General features: G+C 41.0%; 1 protein-coding gene across 4 annotated transcripts in view; it reads left to right on the top strand.

The window, feature by feature from the left end:
* Positions 1 to 13,269, top strand: part of lnx1 (ligand of numb-protein X 1) — a 107,414-nt gene extending 94,145 nt beyond the window's left edge. For all 4 annotated transcript variants that reach the window (XM_041792376.1, XM_041792375.1, XM_041792378.1 and 1 more), the window contains 4 exons: positions 3,737 to 3,914; positions 6,580 to 6,826; positions 9,549 to 9,707; positions 12,310 to 13,269. In XM_041792376.1, coding sequence (XP_041648310.1) covers positions 3,737 to 3,914; positions 6,580 to 6,826; positions 9,549 to 9,707; positions 12,310 to 12,445 — 720 coding nt within the window. In that variant the 3' untranslated portion in view covers positions 12,446 to 13,269. The remainder of the gene's footprint in view (positions 1 to 3,736; positions 3,915 to 6,579; positions 6,827 to 9,548; positions 9,708 to 12,309) is intronic.
* The last annotated feature ends 6,840 nt before the right edge of the window (positions 13,270 to 20,109 follow it).

Genomic DNA, 20,109 nt, shown 5'->3' with positions numbered 1-20,109 from the left:
CTTGCGCTCTGAGCGCAGAGATGCAAAAGGGCTGACATTCAGCTCAAATTTATATGTGCCAGAAAATACAAACCATGAAGAGTGGGCATGAGTCTCAAACCTCAAGTCCAAGTTGAGTCTGAAGCCTTCTAGAGGCGAATGAAAGTTATTTTTAAAGTCATATATATGTGCTTGGCATGCAGTGTTAATTTTGTCGACTAAAAGTATTTGTTGACAGCCTTTTTTTCCATGACAAAAACTAGACTAAAACTTACAAAAATAGATCTGTGATGATTAAAACTGACAAAAACCTAAGTTTAGTTTTCGTCAAGATGACGGAAACTAGACTAAAATCTAATTTAGTTTTCATCGGACATTCAAAATCTGTGTTTCTCCACTGTGGGTAAATATGTAAAAATACAATGCATCTGTATTTATTCTGCCTCTCAGCTGTAGAAAGCAGGGACCCCAGTTTTAGCAGAGTGCAGAGAACACACTACCATAATTTGGTGCCAGATTTAGGCAAGAATATAAATGTTTGGACTAAAAGTAAAGACTAAAATGTGAGGACTTTTTATGGACTAAAACTAGACTAAAACTAAAACGGGTAGAAATTACTAAAATCTGACTAAAACTAAAAGACTTTTTATTTAAAGGCTAAAACTAAGACTGAAATTAAAAACAGTTGCCAAAATGATCACTGCTGGCACGCCACGCACATACATATACACACATACCTCTCTCTCTTCCCAACCTCTCATTCCACCAATGCGATGAGATTAAATCACCTCTAGCATAGACCGATTTTCTTGTAGCACATGCAACATCTATATCGCACTGTACAGCCCTGGCCTAAGCTGTGTGTGGAGCCGTCAATAGCTCATCCTGTCCCGTTTCTCCAAAAGAGACGTTTTAAGACTCACTGTTGATTCTACAATCCCATGTAAAGGACCTGACATATATGCTAATGTGCAAAACCAAAGTAATATTTACTACAGGAATGGCTCATATGCCCAGGTTCACATCATACAGACACATTCACCAAGAGGAAAAATAAGTAAAACAACAGCCAACAACAGCTGACCAGCATGGACAGTAAAGTAACAGGATCTATGGTGTGATTCATGTCAAAGGCTGGTATTATAGTTTGACTGACCGTGTTAACTGGTGACAAACCATTAAATGTGCCTGTGGTTATCAGTCTCATGCACTACTGTTAATCAGTCTCAGTTTGGCTCTGAAAAACCAATGTAAGTAGACCCTAGTAACTAAAGCAGCCACTTCGTTGAGAGAGGGCATATCAGGAGTAAAAGTGCCTGGTTTGAAAACATGCAGAATCCTTTTGATTTATTCTGTTTTTCCCCTCTTAATGATAGTAAGTCTGTGTATTTCACACTGCTCTCCTAGTAGTATTCACCATTCAGGTTTCCCATAGCCTTCAGTATACTGTGTAGGCTGTCAGCATGTGTAAATGTTCACACAGCTCTGGTCCTTGCTGTGCCCCGGGGTCAGTCACATGACGGTGAGAGATCTCATCTGAGTGCAGCAGAAATGTGTGAATGCAGCACATTAGCGGCACAGCACAAACATCCCATCAACCTCAATGTGTCCATGTGTTATTCATTACTACTCTACTCTACGTCGCTGTCCTCCGTCTGACACAAAAACACCCGCCGTAAATATAATCCGCCTCGTCTTATCCCACACACAGAGCCGCTCAGCAAACCAAATCACATCCTGACGTCCATGAATAAATCATCTCTGTATCCAACATGCACATGAACTGAGGAGTCACTCGAGCTGCCCACTATCCTAATCACTATCATATATTATACATCACCACTTATGCTAACGAGGTCATTCATTAATTACCACCTATGTCTGTGTCATTGGGCTCTGCTCCCACCGCCAAGCATGGCTGGTGTTCATGTGAATCTCCCTACGATCACTCTGCTTATCTCTCATCGCAGAGAAAACAGACTTTATTAATATGCAAATGTGCTCCTCTAAATCTAATTAGATTATGGAGTGTATGGAAGGTGCCCTTGGTCCTACAATTAAGTTCATATCATGTTCAGTCCTGAATTATTGTGTTTATAAAAGTGTGGGTACACAATGGACGACACCTGAGACAGGACAACTCTGATCATAGAGGAGCGTCTCTGAACACTAACAGTGACATTTAGATGGAGCAATACTTCTGAAAATAAGACCACAGAAACTTTTTCTTTTATTCGTCAAAGTCATTCTTTATCTTGATATATAATATGATAATGATTTCACTTTGCAGTAGATTCAAATGCAAAAAAGTCAAAACCCAAAGTTCAGTGTAGAAACATAAACCATCGATCCATCCATGATCCAACCAGCTTATCCTGTTAGAGGTCACGGGGTGCTGGAGCCTATCCCAGCTGTCATTGGGCAAGAGACGGGGCACACCCTGGACTGGTCGCAGGTCAATAACAGGGCTGAGAGAAACTCACAGACATGCTCACACTCACAAAATTTAGAAGTCTGACTATCTGTGGAACCCACACATGCAAATGAAAATGTGCAAACTCCACAAAGAGAAGCCCTGGTGGACGGGGATTTGAACCAGGAACCTTACTGCTGCGAGGCAACGTCACTAACCCCTGCACCACAGTTATACATTAAAAAGTAAGTTTTGACCAGAGTTTCTGTACTTTTACTACAGTACAATAGTCATGTATTTTTTCCACCTGTTGTCTCACACAGCAGCGCGTAGCAAGAAAAAAAACCTAGCTGGAGATTCAAATTCTCATGTTGTAGCTACTACAACTCATTAGTAGCTACTAGGGCTGGGCGATTAAAGCCAGTGAAGCTTGTGCTACACATGCCTACTATCTCATATGTTTAATTTCTTTGATTGGCCCTTAATGAACGCGACAAAGTTCCTCCAGTCCAGTTCCTGAGGTTTTTCTGAAAGCTTCCCAAAAACCATCTTTGGGTATTTTCCCCACTGGATGTGACGTGAGTCAGAAGGTGTGGCTATGTGGCACGTTTGGTTAGATATTTGTCCAAAAATGAAGAAAGTCCTTGAAAGATATTGCTTTCACAAGAAGAGCTCAGACAAATGTACCGGTGAACAAATTGTTGGTAGGGAAGGACTGAAGTTATGCCTTTAGCAGAGCCTAGAGGAGAGGAGTGTTTTAAGTTTGACTTAAATACAGGCAGTGTGGAGGTAAACTGTGCATGCAGAGGCAGACAGCTTAATAATAATTAACGACTAAGAATATTGAAGTAATTCATGAATAATTAGTTAACAGTGCCTCAGCTGCCAGGGTTCTCACCTGCCCAAAGCCCTAACAGCCCATTACCCCCACTGTCATCCACCTCCTCTGGCTCCCTGTCCAAATCTACTTTTCATACACCTTTCAGACCTCCACATCTTTAGACATGATCAGAAGCACACTTCTTCAACTCAGCTTATGGACTTTATTTGTGTTGTCTTTGTTCCTGATGTCCTTGGGTGCTTTAAAAGGCACTGTATATATACAATTATTTTTGTAACATCATAAAAGTCTTGTTTTTCCTCTTACAGAAATGAATTTAACCAAAAAAAAAACAAACAATAAAATTCTTTTTAACACTGTTCAGGAAAGATGAGCTCTTTTTTTGTAAGAGGGCTGCTAGCCAACACATAAAGTAGTTATAAAGTTGGGATGTCAAAAGCAGAAACTAAGGGATAAAACGTTTGATTTCTGATATTTTTAACCCTTCTCTGTGTTTCCTAAAGGACGCCTGTCAGAAACCAGCGTGCTACGAGAAGACAGTGACTCTGAGTAAAGAGCCGTACGACTCTCTGGGTATGACAGTGGCAGGCGGGATGTCCAGCCGAGGGTGGGACCTCCCCATTTATGTCACCAACGTGGACTCTGATGGAGTGGTGGGACAGGAGGGCTCCATCCGTAAAGGTAACAAGCTTTATCTGATGTCTTCATCTATTACCTACCTGCATACTCGATCTTTTAATTATTTGAACATTACTCGTTTAGTTTATTAGTGTCGTGTTTGACGCTTTTGTGCAGATGATTACTCATTTATAGGATGGAGTATTTGTTCTGTGAGCCTGGCAGACTGTCAGGGATTCAGCTTTGATGATGAATACTTTGTAAAGAAAGGAGGGAATGATTGATGAACACTTAAGATTCATGTTTCATTATGAAGTTTATTCAAGCAGCAGAATAACTCTGCTGTGGTTCAGCGCTCCACAAATTGGCTCTAAAAGACTTAAACAAAAACGCAAACAAACATGAGCTGAGCAGAACTCTGGACTTATTGTGCAGCACTTAATTATTCTGTTGTATGGAATCAGTCAGCTCTGAAATAGAGCAAAACATGGAGCTGCACACAAATAACCAGCTGTGATAGCTGCAGTCTTTGTAGCAGCTGAATGCGGGGAGGGAGACATTTGTAGTCCCAGCGGCTGATTCCAGCTTATCCATCCTATAACATTACCATATTAAGGCCTGTCATTACACCCAACACCCCCTTCTATCAGGATCTGTTTATGGGAGGAATGAGAGAAATGCTGCTTGCAGCAAAACAGCAGCAAAAAGACTTTAAGGGTGACTGAATTGCCAGTTTTAGCTGAAGTGTATCTATGCTGGAATTTCATACAATTCTTTTAACATGTCATGGACAGGACTGGGATGAGGAGGGATAAGACACCAACTAACTCCTTAGTGCCATTACCATCACCCACAACATCATACAGTCACACAAATATGCATGAACACCCCCTGAACTGCTCCTATTTTGCAGTGCTGAAGACATTAGCTTGTGTTGCTTACATAGACTGTAAAAAGAATGGGACAAAGCCTGTGTGACTTCAGCCGTGATTTAGCAATGCTCCCATACCATTTTTCCTTCCTTATACGATTCCGATACCAAGGTGTTGGGTATTGGCCGATACCGAGTACGGATCTGATACCAGTGTGAACTTTCTGGACTGACTGTGCAGACTAGCAAATTATTTTAGATCTATATTTGACTCAGAACAAATAGAATCATAATGTACAGCATCTCTGTGACTCTAAAGGTGTTTTTCTGCTGATTTATTGAGTTTTACTGCTAAATATTAAAATAGCAATAATACAGGGGGCTGCATCACAGGCTCTCTATCTCTCAGAATGCTGCAGGCTGACAGACTCTCACAAAGGGTAGACAATATGACAGTTTGCATTCGAGCTAGCAGTAATAAATTATCATAATTGGATTAAATGGATACAAAGACGTTCATTATTGGGTTTACTGGTGTGGATTTAATCATTAAAGTCCCATAAAGTCACACGAGTCCCAGACTCACTGAAAATGCTTCTGCAAGGGGTTCAAAGGTATCAATAGTGTCAATGGGAAAGCACAATGGCTAGCTTGAAGATGAAAAACAAGAGGCAACGATTTATGGTTCAAAAGTTATTTAACTTTTGATAAACGGGGTCACTTCTTGTCGTGTATGACAGCGCTGGTCTGGAAGGCATTTTTTCACATTTTACATTCAGAGAAAGACTGTCACACAGCCACCATTTTTTGCTGCTGCAGTGGGTCCTTGGGTTCTTCTTCACTGCTCTAAAAATGGTAGCTTGTGCATGCAGTGTTTTCCAGCAGTGAAGAGGAATTGATTTCTGGTGTACAGCTCTAACATTTAGCATGGCTAAACAACTCAAAATATAAAGTTAAACCAAACGGTAACGGATTGGTGCATAAACTCATGTACTCACTGATACCAATACCTGCATTTTAAGCAGAAAGGGACACATTTCCGGTACTGGTAACGGAATCTGAACAACTCTAACTTAAGTTAAAACCAGAAAAGCATCCTCAGGAGTGAAGGCTTCAGATTTATGACTTTATTTTAACTGACAAGTTTCTGATAAAGACTTTTGCTTAAACCCACACATTTCTATATCCATATCCATATTAAAGCATTATGAAGTTTAAGCACAAGATGTTGTCCTTGTTAGTCCTCTGGGTATTTATTTTATTGTTATTGGAATCAGCTGCAGTAATGATACAATTATAGGCAAAAAAGTGCAATTTATTGTGTTTTTAAATAACAATTTTCCCCATTCCTTAGTGTTCAGAATCAAAGGGAATCATGATAGAGCCCTATCCCTTTAAATGCCATCTAGCTATTTATTTATCTTTGGGTTTGGATACTCTTTAAAAACAGCAGCAAATGGAGAGTGTTTGTCCTGTGCATGGTTCAAGGTGCACATTACTGTATTCATATGGGACCAGAGCAGCAGCAGCTGTCTCTTTTTGTGTACTATTGAACCATGTTTTTGTATTGTGATGGACTGCTCATTTGCATATCTGTGCAGACCAAATGTGTCCTTTGAGCTGCTTTCTGGCAGCCCGGACCATGCTGTCTGTTTCTCTCTACACACTTTCATCATTAGGAGGCTTTTTAGAGCGCAGGTGGCGCCTGGTTTCTCTCCTTTGTGTTTAGCAGGAAGGTTTTTGAATTTTAATCAGGCACATGATGAGTCCCCATCCTGTGAGGTCTTTAAAAAGCATTAATGAGGGCAGAAACTCTGTGCTGATGCTGAGCTGTGCTGTCCACTTCCTCCCCTGCAGGTGACATCTTGCTAAACGTGAACGGGGTGGACCTAACGGGGGTGACGCGAAGCGAGGCTGTCGCAAACCTGAAGAACACCTCCTCTCCTGTTGTGCTCAAGGTCCTGGAGATGCGTCCTCCAGAAGATAGCCTGCAGGACTGCACACTGCCCCCGTGTCTCATACCCTCACCCACAGACAGCACCAAGAGCCCACTACCCAACGACGACTACTCCCCGCTGTGGGTGTCATGGCTGCAGCTACCCCGGTGAGCCTCCCTCGTTTTCTCAGTTTCATCTCCATAAACATTTTTCTATCCTCTCCATTTCTTTTTTCTGAGCCCATCATAATCCGTACCCCCACACGGGTCCTTTTGACCTCTGCCAGCTGGAGCCAACTGAAATGATGACAGAGCCAGCTGGGGAGGAAGAGCTCATTATACTTTCAAACTAACTTTTCTGCTTAAATATTCACTGCTGTATCAGTAAAACTTCTGAGAATGAGAAACTTTCCCTCAGATAAAGAAACAAACCTCCATTTATCTTCTGAGCATTGCCACAAAGACAGGAAATATTGAATGCTTTTGCAGAAAAATATATTCCTCCCCCTAGGACACACTCACACTAGAACCAGCTGGAGCTGTACCATGCTGAACCACACTTGTTCCCATACCCTTACATGGCCTAGCTGGGCCTGAGCACAGATACATCACCACATCATTACATTACATGTAGTTTACAAGACATGCAGTCAGCACAATGGAGAAATCCACAGACATGATAGTAACTCTATTTTGGTAGGATTCAGCACTTTAACTAAAGAGTTTAAAATGATTGTCATGAGGAACAGTCCAATAATAACCTCATGCACACTGCACACCTGTGCATGCATGCATGGTTCACCTCTTCCATCCATGCCAGGGCTAAGGAAGTGTACTGTGCTTGAGCACTCACACTGGACTTTGGGGGTCAAGTGTCGGTGTTATTTTTTTCCTGTCGTTTATTTGCATCGCCCTTAATGTGCAAAGGCCTTCAGAAACATGCATGCACAAAAAAACAGCATGCACTGCAAGAGCCAGGAAGGCAGAGAAGGACTGAGATCTGATTTAAATACTTTAAACAGCCTGATTTATGACTTTTCTGTGAAGAAATTGTGACAAGAAAGGGTGGTATAACAGTAAAAAGTGTCTTCAGTAATGGAATAACTGCCCTGAAAACAAATTCAGAATAAAAGCATTGTTTGAAAACTCAGGCAAATGTATAAACCGAAAAGTGGTTACACTTTTGCTTTGAAAGGCACGCCAGAAGTACCTTAGATTCTTACCTGGGACACATTGACAGACGGGATGAAGATAGTGAATCTGCCTTGGCACCAGGGTTGGAAATTAACTTTTTCACCAACCTACAACTTTGGCTGGTGGATTCAAAAATCTATGTCATTTTTTACCAGCCACTTTATTTTAAATAGCAGCTTAATGACATAAGAAATAGTATAAAATCAAGAATTATAGGCTATTAAATAAAGGGAAATCTTCCAACTATTAATCCTCTCTTTGACCCTGTGACATTTTTCAACAGGGTCAAGGAAAAGTGGATAGGTAAGGACTTGGGGAGTATTTTTTACTTTTCAGATGGACCCCTAGTATTTGTTGACCTTGCTATCAAGTTAGCAAACAGCTAACAGTCACCTGTGGAGCAATGAAAAATTAACTACAATTCTTTACATTTCACACAAGCTCTGTGCTTTTCTTTATGTCCTAATGCAATGCATGCTTTCCTTCAGCTCACTGTGGCAGATGGAAACTAGACTTCTATGTTTGTTTAGCATTTCTGGTGTTAAACTTCTGGGTCAAAACCCACTGTGGAGGCTGGGCAGGGAATGCCAAGTGTACACTGTACATGCCAGAGTAAATTCATCTATAACCACGTTATCTGGGTGTGTTAGGCCAACTTTTAGTATGCTTTCAGTCAGATTAACTTGTCTAAAGTCCAGTTTTTGTCAGAGTAATGCAGTAATACATTTCAACTACCAGTGAACATAGAGACTAGGGCTTAACAATTTGGGAAAATAATCAAATTACAATTTTTTTTACCCAATATTGCGATTGCAAATTAACATGTGATTTCTTAAGTCCCTTATCTCCTATGTTTCCCAACAAAAACAAGCAATAATTCATTCTATGCTATAACCGACACAATATCAGATTAAAGTAGGGCTGGACAATTAAAAAAAAAAAGTCTAATTGTGATGATTTTGACTCATTTTGCAAATTGGATATGAACTGTTGTATTAAAAGGAGTGATAATTTTAATATAATTCTCATATTTAACTAAAAAACCCATACAAAAAGTAAGAAAATAGGATTTTTTTGTACACTATTCTAAAAATATGGCACTAGAATGATTACATGGTCTGTAATGCATAATGTCTCTGCTGCCAAAAAGTTTTAAACTGGTATTTTGTCACAAATTTCAGGTTGAAGAAATAATGAACCTTCTGCGATTTGAAAATTGCAGCAGGCTGTATTGATATTTAATCTAATTTAAGATTAATTGCCCAGCCCTAATAGAGACTGAGTTATTGCTTTAAGATTACATGACATGTATTGGTTACATACTTTGTGTTTCTGGTTATAAAGGGGAGCACCATACTGAGGGGTTAGCCAGTACCTAATCATCAATTAGCACTAAGTCACTGACTAGTTGCCTAGAAAGCTTGCCCAGTTTTGTCTACCTTGTTATAAAGTGTTACTCTGTAAGGATTTGAATATAATGTTCACTCTGGGCTCTCTTTATCCGACTGGTACAGGAGTCACACTTCTCTTTGTTTCACACCTCCTGGGAGGGAAAGTCACCCCATCCTTCAAAGATTAGCCCTGCTTTTGTCTCCAGAGCCGGGCTGGTTTCAGTGTGGGGATACAGCACAGTATATATAACTTAAAGTAGCAGTGGAGAGATTAGTGTTTCTAATCTCTCTCTTGGCTCATGCAGGCATCTGTACTGCTGCAAAGACATCGTCCTTCGGCGGAGCACCTCGGGCAGCCTGGGCTTCAGCATTGTGGGAGGTCAGGAGGAGGTCAACTGCAATCAATCGTTTTTTATCCGCTCCATCGTGGAGGGGACGCCAGCCTACAATGACGGCAGGATAAGGTATTTAGACTGTGTTTATTTCTTATTAATGCCCTGGAGAGACCGTTCATATCCTACAATCAGTTCTTTTAGTGCTGCAAGGAAAGCAAAAAAAATCTTGATTAATTTCAGTGATTTTTGAAGCAATTTTACCAAAAGTTTGCTGTTCAAGTTTCTGAAACGAAAGGATTGGCATATTATGTAGTTTTGTGTATAAAGGATCCTTTTGAGCAAAAGGCCTTTTTGGTGCACTCAGCGACTATCAGAGAAAAAATGCAACTATTTCTAACAGGAAATAAATCTCAAGGATGTTGCAGCCCTTTCACACCGTCTACCTGACCCTGAGCAGACAAAAAGAGCAAACATGTGGCCTGAAAGTCAAATGTTCTGTCTTTGGTAAATACTAAGTGGAATATTTTCTGTTTTACAGTGCAAATCCAAATATGAGAACAAAAAATCTCATTACTGTTAGTCAGTTAGCCAAAGGTGTCTCAGGGTTATTACCTTTATTGAAGAACTTGTCAATTTTTATTGAAACAAGGATACAAATTCTGCATGATGAGGGGCGCATGGTTGATATGAATACAAACCAGCACTGTGCCTGTATGTGAGGAGGCCTAAGGCTGCCTCTGATCAACTTTGGTCATCTGAGAGTTAATTTGAAACTGTTTTTAATACAGTGACCATCACAGATCCCAGGTGGCTTCTGTAACCAACTACTGACATCACACAGTCTTAGGACCAGTTCACACCAAAGATTTGCAACATAGCCAGACCTTTTAAGAACATTGCAGAGAACACTTATAGTTTGAATTATGCTGGCACTGTGCCTGCCCAAAAGCTAGTTTTAAGCAGATAAATATAAAATGAAAATGTCATTTTGAAAGAATATAAATGCAAACAAATACTTGTTCAAGGTGGAATATTTCAAAATAAAATATTACTTTTAAAACTGGAATACAAGTGCCCCTAGCACAAAGCCACAGCCTGTTTTTGAAGCCCTCATAAGGGAAAGTCTGCCCCCCAGTGTAATGATTTCCATTTCATTCAGCAAAGCCCACAACCTGCTGTTTCTGTGCAGTTATGTTGCTCCTTTAGTACCATCTGTTTTCACTGTATGGAGTTTGCCCATCTACTAGTGACAGTACGGTAGTTGAGTTCTCAGCCTGCTGTGATTCAGTGTTAATTTTGGCAGCTATTTTTAATTTTAGTCTTATCTTTTGGTCTTTACATGAAATGCATTTTAGTTTTTGTCACAATTTAGTCCATAAAAAGTCCTCATATTTTAGTCTTTATTTTTAGTCCCACCATTTAATTTCCTGCCTAAATCTGGAACCAAATTATGGTAGGGGGTTTTTAACACTCTGCCAAACCTGGGTCCCTGCTTTCTACAGCTGTGAGGCAGAATAGATGCAGGTTTATTGTATTTAGACAGATTTACCCACAGTGGAGAAATATCACGGATTTTGAATGTCAGAAAAAAACTATATGTCATTTTAGTCTAGTTTTAGTCATCTTGATGAAAACTAAATGTATTTTTTGTCATCACAGATCTATTTTTGTTAGTTTTAGTCTAGTTTTTGTCATGGAAAAAAAGAGTGTTGACAAACATTTTTAGTCATAGTTTTAGTCGACGAAATTAAATTCTCTTTAAATGCCCAGTTAGGGCCTTAGAAGGGAGAAAAGCAGTTAAAAAGTGCCACCAAACCCTGCTATCAGTAACATATCAGCGCTTTACACTGGTATAAAAGTCATCCTGAAATGTAGGCCACAGCCAACATTTTACATAAAAAATATGTCAAAAGCAGGGCAGAAATACTGGATGTTGTTTTTTAAACATACTTATCATGCCAGAACTTCAGCCTGAACACTCTAGTCCCCTCCATTAGCTGTGCACATAAGCAGGATGTAAGGCACTATGACAACAAATGCATTACATGTAGTGACTTAATGTTGTTTTCAGGGAATACCTTGCTTATAACAAGACTGAGCTTGCAAAGTATTTTTGTCTTTTTAAGTGCCATGACATTGCACTGCCACTTGACCGTGATGGTGGCGAGAAACATGCACGTAGCATGTTCAGGGGAAGGGAATTACTGATGAATCACCCACTCATACAACCTAATGTTCCACATTCTCATGATCATAAACGTTCAGAACATATCAGTGCTGTCCGTCTCATAGAAATGGGATTTATTTTTTTCTTTAGAAATAAATAATTTTAAACTGAGTGCAGGGTTCCTACATGCTTTTAAAAATCAGATCAAAATATTTCCAAGAAAAATTACCACCAGTGAGAGGCATGGATTTCTGCAGGAACCCTGAAGCCAGAGCGGCCTGTGCCAAACAGTTTTGAGTTTAACTTGTTTTCTTGGGAATTTCTGGTCTGGACATGAGACGTTAATCCACATGGAGGGCACAGTCCCGACAGAGATAGCACTGCTAACAATTCTGACCTTGTCAGACTGTGACTAGTCGGTTTATGTGAGTTTAAGTGTTGAATTGGCTTTGAAATCCCAGGGACATCCCTGGCTGTAGCTGTTTTTTCTTGAGGGTCTGGATACGAAGCATTAACATTCATAAACCAGTTTTAAGTGTCTTGTTGATCCTTGTCACCCTGCAGGTGTGGTGACATTCTGCTGGAGGTGAACGGGAAGAGCACATGGGGGATGACCCACACGGCACTGGTCCGCCTCCTGAAGGAGCTGAGGGGCAGAATCACTCTGACCATCGTGTCGTGGCCAGGCAGCCTGATCTAGCTCCAAACCCTCCAGAGCTGCTTTTTTTTTTTTAAACGGCATGGACCGACGAATGTGGGAGTCGAAGGTTCAGACTTGGCTGGCGACGCTCAGCCTGCTGTGTGGGAGGAGCTTAATTTAGAGCTGAACATGTTCTCACTTCTGATGGACGGCTAAGACTTTGCTGAACTGGAGAGGGACAAATACGAGACTGGATTTCTACCAGAAGTTAACCTGCCCCTCCAAGAATGCAGAGCAGAGGATCCAGGACTTTCAGATCTGTTTGGAGGACACGTCATCCTCTGGCACCGCCCCCAGACGGCGGATGGAGAGGAGACACAACACGTTGCCAATTCCAGTAGTTAAATATTAGGTATGCGTTAAGTTGGACTCACATTTCTTTACTGTAAATGTTGGGTGTCTAAAAAAAGTTCTGATCCAAGCACTTGTAATACGTTTCTTCTGTTTGTTTGTGGTTTGGCCTTTAAATGTAGGCTCCATCTTGTTTGTACTGACAGTGGTTGTCATCTTCATCCGTTGACCTGACGACACGTTGCCAAGTAGTAGTCTGTGTTGAGGTTTTTTCTCTGATTTCAGAAGCTATGGCTAAATTATCAAAACCACTGGCAATAAAAATATATGAAAAAATAAAGGATCAGTGTGTTCATAAGATGTTAAAATGTATTTAATTAGGTGACATTGTGGAGGCCTTACTCATTTTCTTACTTTTAAGAAAAAAACTGACTTGGTTTGTGTGGGCGGTCTGGTTCTGTCTGTCACGCTTCGGCCTGTGTAGTATATCTGACGGTACATTTGGTTAAATGATCAATAAAGTCATTGGAAAAAGACAATTGTGTGACAATTTCTACTTTACAACTTCACTGAAAGACAGAGCTGCTGAAGCATGTTTGATGCAGTAAATACATGAGATAATCTCTCTAATAAAGTCACATTTCAGTGAGATGCCACGGGGCAGCTCTGCTCATTAAATGGACTAGTCAGTCAGACTTTAATTTCCTCCCTCGGTCAGCACGCATCTCCTTGTTCTCCTTGTTCCTCTTTCTTTTGGATTTATTGCGTTTGTGGCTTCTCCCTACGTCTTCGTCCTTGTTAATATCCATCTCTGCTCTCCTGCTGCTAAAACAAAGATCACAATCACATCAAACCTGTCTGTAAATCTGTCTTTTAAGGGTTAATGTGCATGTGTTAGACCTGTGTGATGATTGCTCCTGTTCTTCCATCTTGTCTCTGTGCCTCCTCTTCTCTCTGTTTCCTCTCTCTCCTTTGTTTCGGTGGTGCTTATGGCTTTGTTTTGTCATGTCTCCATGTCCTTGTGGCTCCTTATGGCTGAAAAACACCCAAAGGGCAAAGAGCCTCAGTCACCGTGTCTTCCCAGTTTTCTCTTAAACTTGCTCTTAAGAAGATCCTGGGAAGGTTTCTTTAAGAACTGTGTTATTTACATTTCTGATTTTCAGGATGGGAAGTTCTGTAGATTTTCTGTGCAGTACATTTGTGGCATGGATGTTGTTAGACCGTCTTTGGAAGCATAGAAACATTTTAATGCCAGTCAGAAATAAACTAGTTTGATTTGGAAAGCATGAGCCTGAAAGAAGAAAGAGAGGAGTTATGAAAGTATAGACAGTATGCTCTGTTCAGTCAGGCTGAGTGGCAAACAGTCTGAGACACTGCTGTCTGTCTGCTGGGAATTAAGTTCACTGCTAGCTCCTGATTGAAGTGCTTGTTTTTGCCAGGTGCCAGAAAATGATTAACTTTTTGTATTTGACTGGCAGGAAGGATTCTGTGAAGGCAGAGAGGATGTCTAGTCTCCCATGCACATGAAAACCTCTGAAAACATTCAACAAACTGAACAAATTGTTGGAAACATGGATGACTCAGTAGAAGAAAGATAGCAGAAATGGTCTCCATTAGGGGTGTAACGGTTTTTGTATTCGCCCCAAACCGTCGCGGTTTGGATTAAAACAAGGGGTGAAATAATACGAATATCACCGAATTTACAGTCGATCTCGGTGACAGTAAAAGTGTTTGCTAACTGCTATTAAACCACTAACAAAGAAGGGGAAGGAGCCGGCATGGCATGTGAAAACACTTAAGAAAAGTCAGCTCCAGAGGCAGAGCAGCAGTGTTCCATGATTTTGTTCCCTCAACTTTGCCTGTCAGGCAGCGGCTGCGAGACCTGCTGTCCTTTTCTCTCTCTTTATATCTCTGTGCGTTTTTTAAGAAGCCTCCGTATATGAAAGCATAAAGACTTGAATACTCTACCACTGCTAATACATTTTAAATACTATTCACTGACCTTTAGAAGCATAAAACACTAATAACAGCGTCCCTTCCTGTGTTTGTATGAGAGAGTCTGGGATCCCTCACTGACGAACAGCAGTCAGGATTTAGAGCGAGTAACTACAGAACCAGCGTTTTATCAATAATAAAATGACAGCACACTTTATAAATCATAATATGATAAATTGCTCTAAAAAGTAAATATTTTAATTTGCATTTTAGAGCTATTTAATTTCTTTGTTGATTTCATTTTGCATTTTTTTTGTTTTCCACTTTTTGTCTCATGTTAATTAGATCACAGGCTGTACCAACTATCATGATCGTTCTAAATAAAACTAGATGGAGCAAAGGATTGATGTATGTATGTCAAATGTATGTTCCAACATTTAACAAAGGCATTAGCTGCACTGATGTTACTTAAAGGTTAATAATAATAATACTAATAATAATGGGTAGGGACGTCGGAATTATAAATCTGGAATTTTTTATTTTTTTATCGATGAACCGAACCCCTACCGAACTTGACACCAAAACCGAGGTATGAACGGAACCGTGATCTCTGTTGAAGTTTTAAGTTTAAGTGAACTGTGAACTGTAATACCCCTAGCCTCCACCAATAAAGAAACACTTCAGCAAATTTTGCATTCAAAATGAAACATTTTTGTGCCACTGTTCCAATACTTCTGACTCCTGATCAAAAGGAGAAAAACAAGCAAATTTGTGATTTTTTAAGGAGTGGTTACATGCAGTGAAACTCGGATCTTCCAATATGATCCTGAGACAAAACAGCAGTCAATGCACTGGAAAACACCACCGTCACCAAGGATGAAGAAGGCATGACAACGAAAGTGCAAATTCAAAGCCATGTTGGTTGTTTTCTTTGACATTAAGGGGATCTTTTTGGAGGAGCGGGTTCCAGACGGGTCAACTATGAATGAACACTGTTAGAAACAGGTTCAAGGAAAACAGAGATAAATGGTATGTTTTCCACCAAGCTGGATCCACTGCAGGTTTGGAGCTATGTTTAGCCAAGCACTAGTTCTTTGGTTTTCCTCAGCTAAAGAACTGGTTCTTAGCCAGAAAAACTGGTTCCAGTTTGGAACCAACTCCTTCCAGTACCAGAGGAAAGAGCTGGTTTATGTTGGTGGCTTGAGCATGATTGGCATTTAAAACGGTCACAAAGAGCAACAAAAATCTGTTGGATAATTTAGACTTCAGGGCAAGTTCAAAAAGCCAACAGCAGCATTCGTAGAGCAAGATCTGCTGTTGATCCCAAAGCCTGCAGAAAAGCAAAGTGTTCACCAGGAGTAAACAATGAAAAAGCAATGAAATTACGCCATCTTGGGGTTTCTGCTTTTGCATTGGGGCATTACAAGCAGCCAGCAAGGCGGTGAGCTGTCCAGCACGTCGCTCTTTGCATGAGATGAATAAGTCAGCACTCAAGAAAAAGGCGAGCCAACATGTGAGTGAGGAGACTATGACGTGTTGCTATGGCTACACAGACGCCAAGCGAGGTACCGACATGTATTTGAGTGTATCAAATCACATATAAACCTGTTTCATTACACTTTATGCCACTTCCTACCTTTGGTTCACAAGCTGGTCCGCTTTGCTTTCACACCTCAAACGAACCACACCAGGGTTTGTTTGTAAGCGAGCCAAGACCCCCTGTCTTCAAGCGGACCAGAGTACGCTGGTTTGGTCCCAACCATAGTTTGTGTGTGCTTTCACACCACTCCAAACGAACAGAATTATCTGGGAAAACGGACCAGAGTTCGTTTAAAGCGGACCAATCAGCTCTGGTGTGAATTCGCCCTTAGACTGACCCAACTCCCAACCAGATCCAGCTTCTTTCTCAGTACCAGCACTGGAGCTGGCCTGATGTCAGCCTGACTTGGTTTCATGTTTATGTATGAACATGTAGGAACTTTGAAGATAAAGATGTCCAACTTGAGCTGGAGGGGTTCTTGTACATACTTTGAAATTGTTAATCCTTGTCTCAAATGTTTGTAAAGCTTTCTTTTAGCTAAGAATGTGAATATAAACACCTGAATCTATCTGAAAACTGTGTGAGTGGGTTTAAAGAACAAATTCTACCTCCGAACAGCCGGTGAACGAGGTCCATGGAGTGTATCTTGAAACTGGAGTTTTTATAAATTCAGAGGGAGGCAGAGTTCATGGCCCACAGGAATGAGACTGCTGGCCTTTTTCTGTTCTCTCTGCTGGGACAGAGATAAGTCAGAACTCAAGGGACCAAAACCAGAACCACAGAGCCTTGTGTTCGCCTGCTGAGCCTCTGCAGACTCCCCTCAAGGCTCAGACGTCGAGTAACAAAGAGTCCAACTCCAGCGGCACAGAGAGACCTTTACATTAAAGCCAAGCAGCCATGCTGCAGCATCCTCCAGCTCAGACATCTATTATTAAGTAAGCAAGTGTGCTACAGTCTTCCTCTCACCTCAGAAAGCACACATCATAAACCACAGGGTCACAGATAAAAAACAGCTGGTGGTCAAACACCTGCAAACATTCAGAGTTCTCACAGAGCTGCTGCACACTGGGTTTCTTAAGGATAGTCCAAAGTTAACAAAAGATTCATTTCAAACTTTTTACCGTATGTTTGCAGCTTTTCCCTGAATAAAAGCATGAGGTCATATCTTCATTCACCAGGTTTTATATTATGTAATCATACATGACAAAGGACCTGCTCCAGAGTGAAGGTTGTCAGGGTAAGCAGAAAGAGAGTTTGCACAGGCTCAAAGCATTTATCGGAGAAAATATTACAAATATTCTACACTGGAAATAAAGCTTGAGGACAGTGAAGTCCTCTCACACAGTCTGAGTGACCCTGAGCAGACAGAATGAGCTACAGCGAGGCCTCTCTGTGAAATCTGCTGTCCTTGGTGAACATGGAGGGGGTGGTATCTGTTAGACTGCGACAAACAGGATGACAATCTGCTTCATTTTACGTGCCTAACTCAAGGTGTGGCAAGGGTCTTTGCTTCAAGTCTGTATAGGGATTTAAAAAAATGTGCATTTGAGGCTGTTACTAACCACAAGACCAAGTTTGAGCAATGAAAACAAAACTTGAAAAATAAGCTGATGAAAAATGAGGCAGTAATATCTGCTCAAGGATGCTGTGGCCATGTCAGTTGAATGTGCTGAAAATACGCCCAATCACAGGAAGACAATCATCTGTCAACTTAAAAAAAAAAAACAGCTTCAACAGGAGGTCTTAGAGTCACCAGGGTCACAATCACATTCATTTCACAACAGACGGATATGTTTGTAGGGAAAACTAAGAGATTAATTTTCTCTAGCTGCATGTAAAACATCAGGTGTTCCAGCATGTGATGTGTTCGTAACCTGACATGCCAGATGGGTTTGTTTCACACATCCATCTGGAAAACCTTCAATAGACAGCGTCTGGGAAAGGGCAGAGCCTTCAGGAAAAACTCGAAGGATGATTGGATGAACATTCTGTCACATCTTTATGGGCCAATCAGAGCAACAAAACACGTGACATCATCGCCGCTACCGAGGTGCGCAGCTACCGAGGAATAAACTCCATAGAGAACTGCATAACGTGAACCATGGTGACTGTAGACATGTCAGTACACGACTTTTGTTGTTTTTGAAAAGAAAACAACTCACTGCTGTTCTTTGTTCTTCTTTTAACAAAGAAATGTCGTCAAGTTCTGATAAAACCATAATTGCACCGGTCTCTTGTTGCTACTCGCTTACGTCATGACTCCGCTGCGCTAAAGTACTGCCCCTCGTCGCTGATTGGTCCTGTCACTTTCTAACCGGGCCCAACAGTTCAGATGGGAGCTTTGCAAGATGGATTCACCAGTTAGAAACACAGAAACTGGCGTATCCATCTGCTTTGCAAAGTTAATGTGTTGAGCTACGTGATGTTTGCCGGTGTTTGTGCAGCTGCTTTGACATGCTGTTATTGTTTAGGAGAGGGCGGTGTGAGAGTTTGTGAAGTGAGGGACAAGTTGTGCTGCGTTTTAGCATTCGCCCTGAAAAGGTGATTTTTGCATGATATAAGACCGTTAATGAAGTTGAAGGAAAGCAGATCAGTGCTGGTCTCAAACCCGTCTTGATGAAAAATCCTGAGTCCGGCCAGTCTGAGACTGAGACAAGACCAATACATTCGAAATGTGGTCTTGAGACCGGTCTCGAGTACTACAACACAAGTGTCCACCCCTGCTAGTTTGATACAAGCGCAAACAGACTCTAAAGTACTGATATCTTACAGTCATGTAAACATTCCTGCAAAAGTTATAAAAAGTAAACCATCTAGATTGTGGAGCTACCTCTCTACAGCAGCTGTGAATATTATTTTACAATCTATGCAGATTTTTCTCTTCTCTCCGAGAGAGCGACATTGTTAGCTCTAGTTTCTGACCTTGTTTTCTACAGACTTGAACAGATTTTCTTTGCTGCCTTTCAATAAACAAGACTTTAATACACATACATCTTTAGAAAAACTACAGTAGGCTGTGTCTCTGGTTATAGAAAGAGTCCCTGAGGCCCAAACAGAAAACACTTCATACATACACTGTTGGCTGTTTGTCACATTAAAGAGGAAACCTTACAGCCTGCTGTTGTTTTTCTCCAACACTCCCTGAACTTGGCACAGCTCACAGGTTTTAGTTTGAGAATAATCAGCCTGACCTTAAAGATTCATCACATTTCTGTCCGATATCCTCACGTTAAAAATAGTTTATAGGAAAAGTACAGATACTGCACTGCTCCACAAACATCTCACACATGCATGCTGCAGTAATTATAACCATTCACTCGCCCCACACAACAGAAAAGGGAGAGAGAGAGAAAGCCTTAAGGGGCAGAGATGGTTCAAGTACAAAGAAGCTAAATATATTCAATATTTGAAGACAGCTCCTCTGTTAGCAGCTGGGATTAGGACCCAAGGCCCACATTTGTTCTCGCTCAGAGCCATTAGCTTTAACAGAGAAACAAGCAGCTCTTAAAACAGCAGAAACACAGGCAGACATTTCCTGAGGAAGCAGTGTTAGAGAGAGTAAATTATAGCACGGCAGCCTCAGGATTTGTTTTCACTGTTTATGATTTTATTCATCAGGATCGCCTGACAGGGCAGCACAATTAAAGGATTCATAAGACGTGTGAGTCTGAGTGCCGTGTGATTATGTCCAGTCCATCTCTTCAGTCGTGTCGCTCAAACACCCAGCAGCCTTACTGCGGATATGAAACACAGTTTGTGATTGGCACAATTAACATGAAAGTCGTCTCTTCTAAAATAAGCAGCAGCTGTGAGTGGAGGGAAAAATGAAACGACTACTGGAATGTGGAGCAGAGATGTTGTAATTTCAGCTTCAGCGTGGTGGAAAATTTGGTCTCCA

Source organism: Cheilinus undulatus, linkage group 7 (assembly GCF_018320785.1).
Source record: "Cheilinus undulatus linkage group 7, ASM1832078v1, whole genome shotgun sequence".
Taxonomy (NCBI): Eukaryota; Metazoa; Chordata; class Actinopteri; order Labriformes; family Labridae; genus Cheilinus; species Cheilinus undulatus.
The sequence above is the reverse complement of the archived record's forward strand: the minus strand, read 5'-3'. Positions and strand labels throughout refer to the sequence as shown.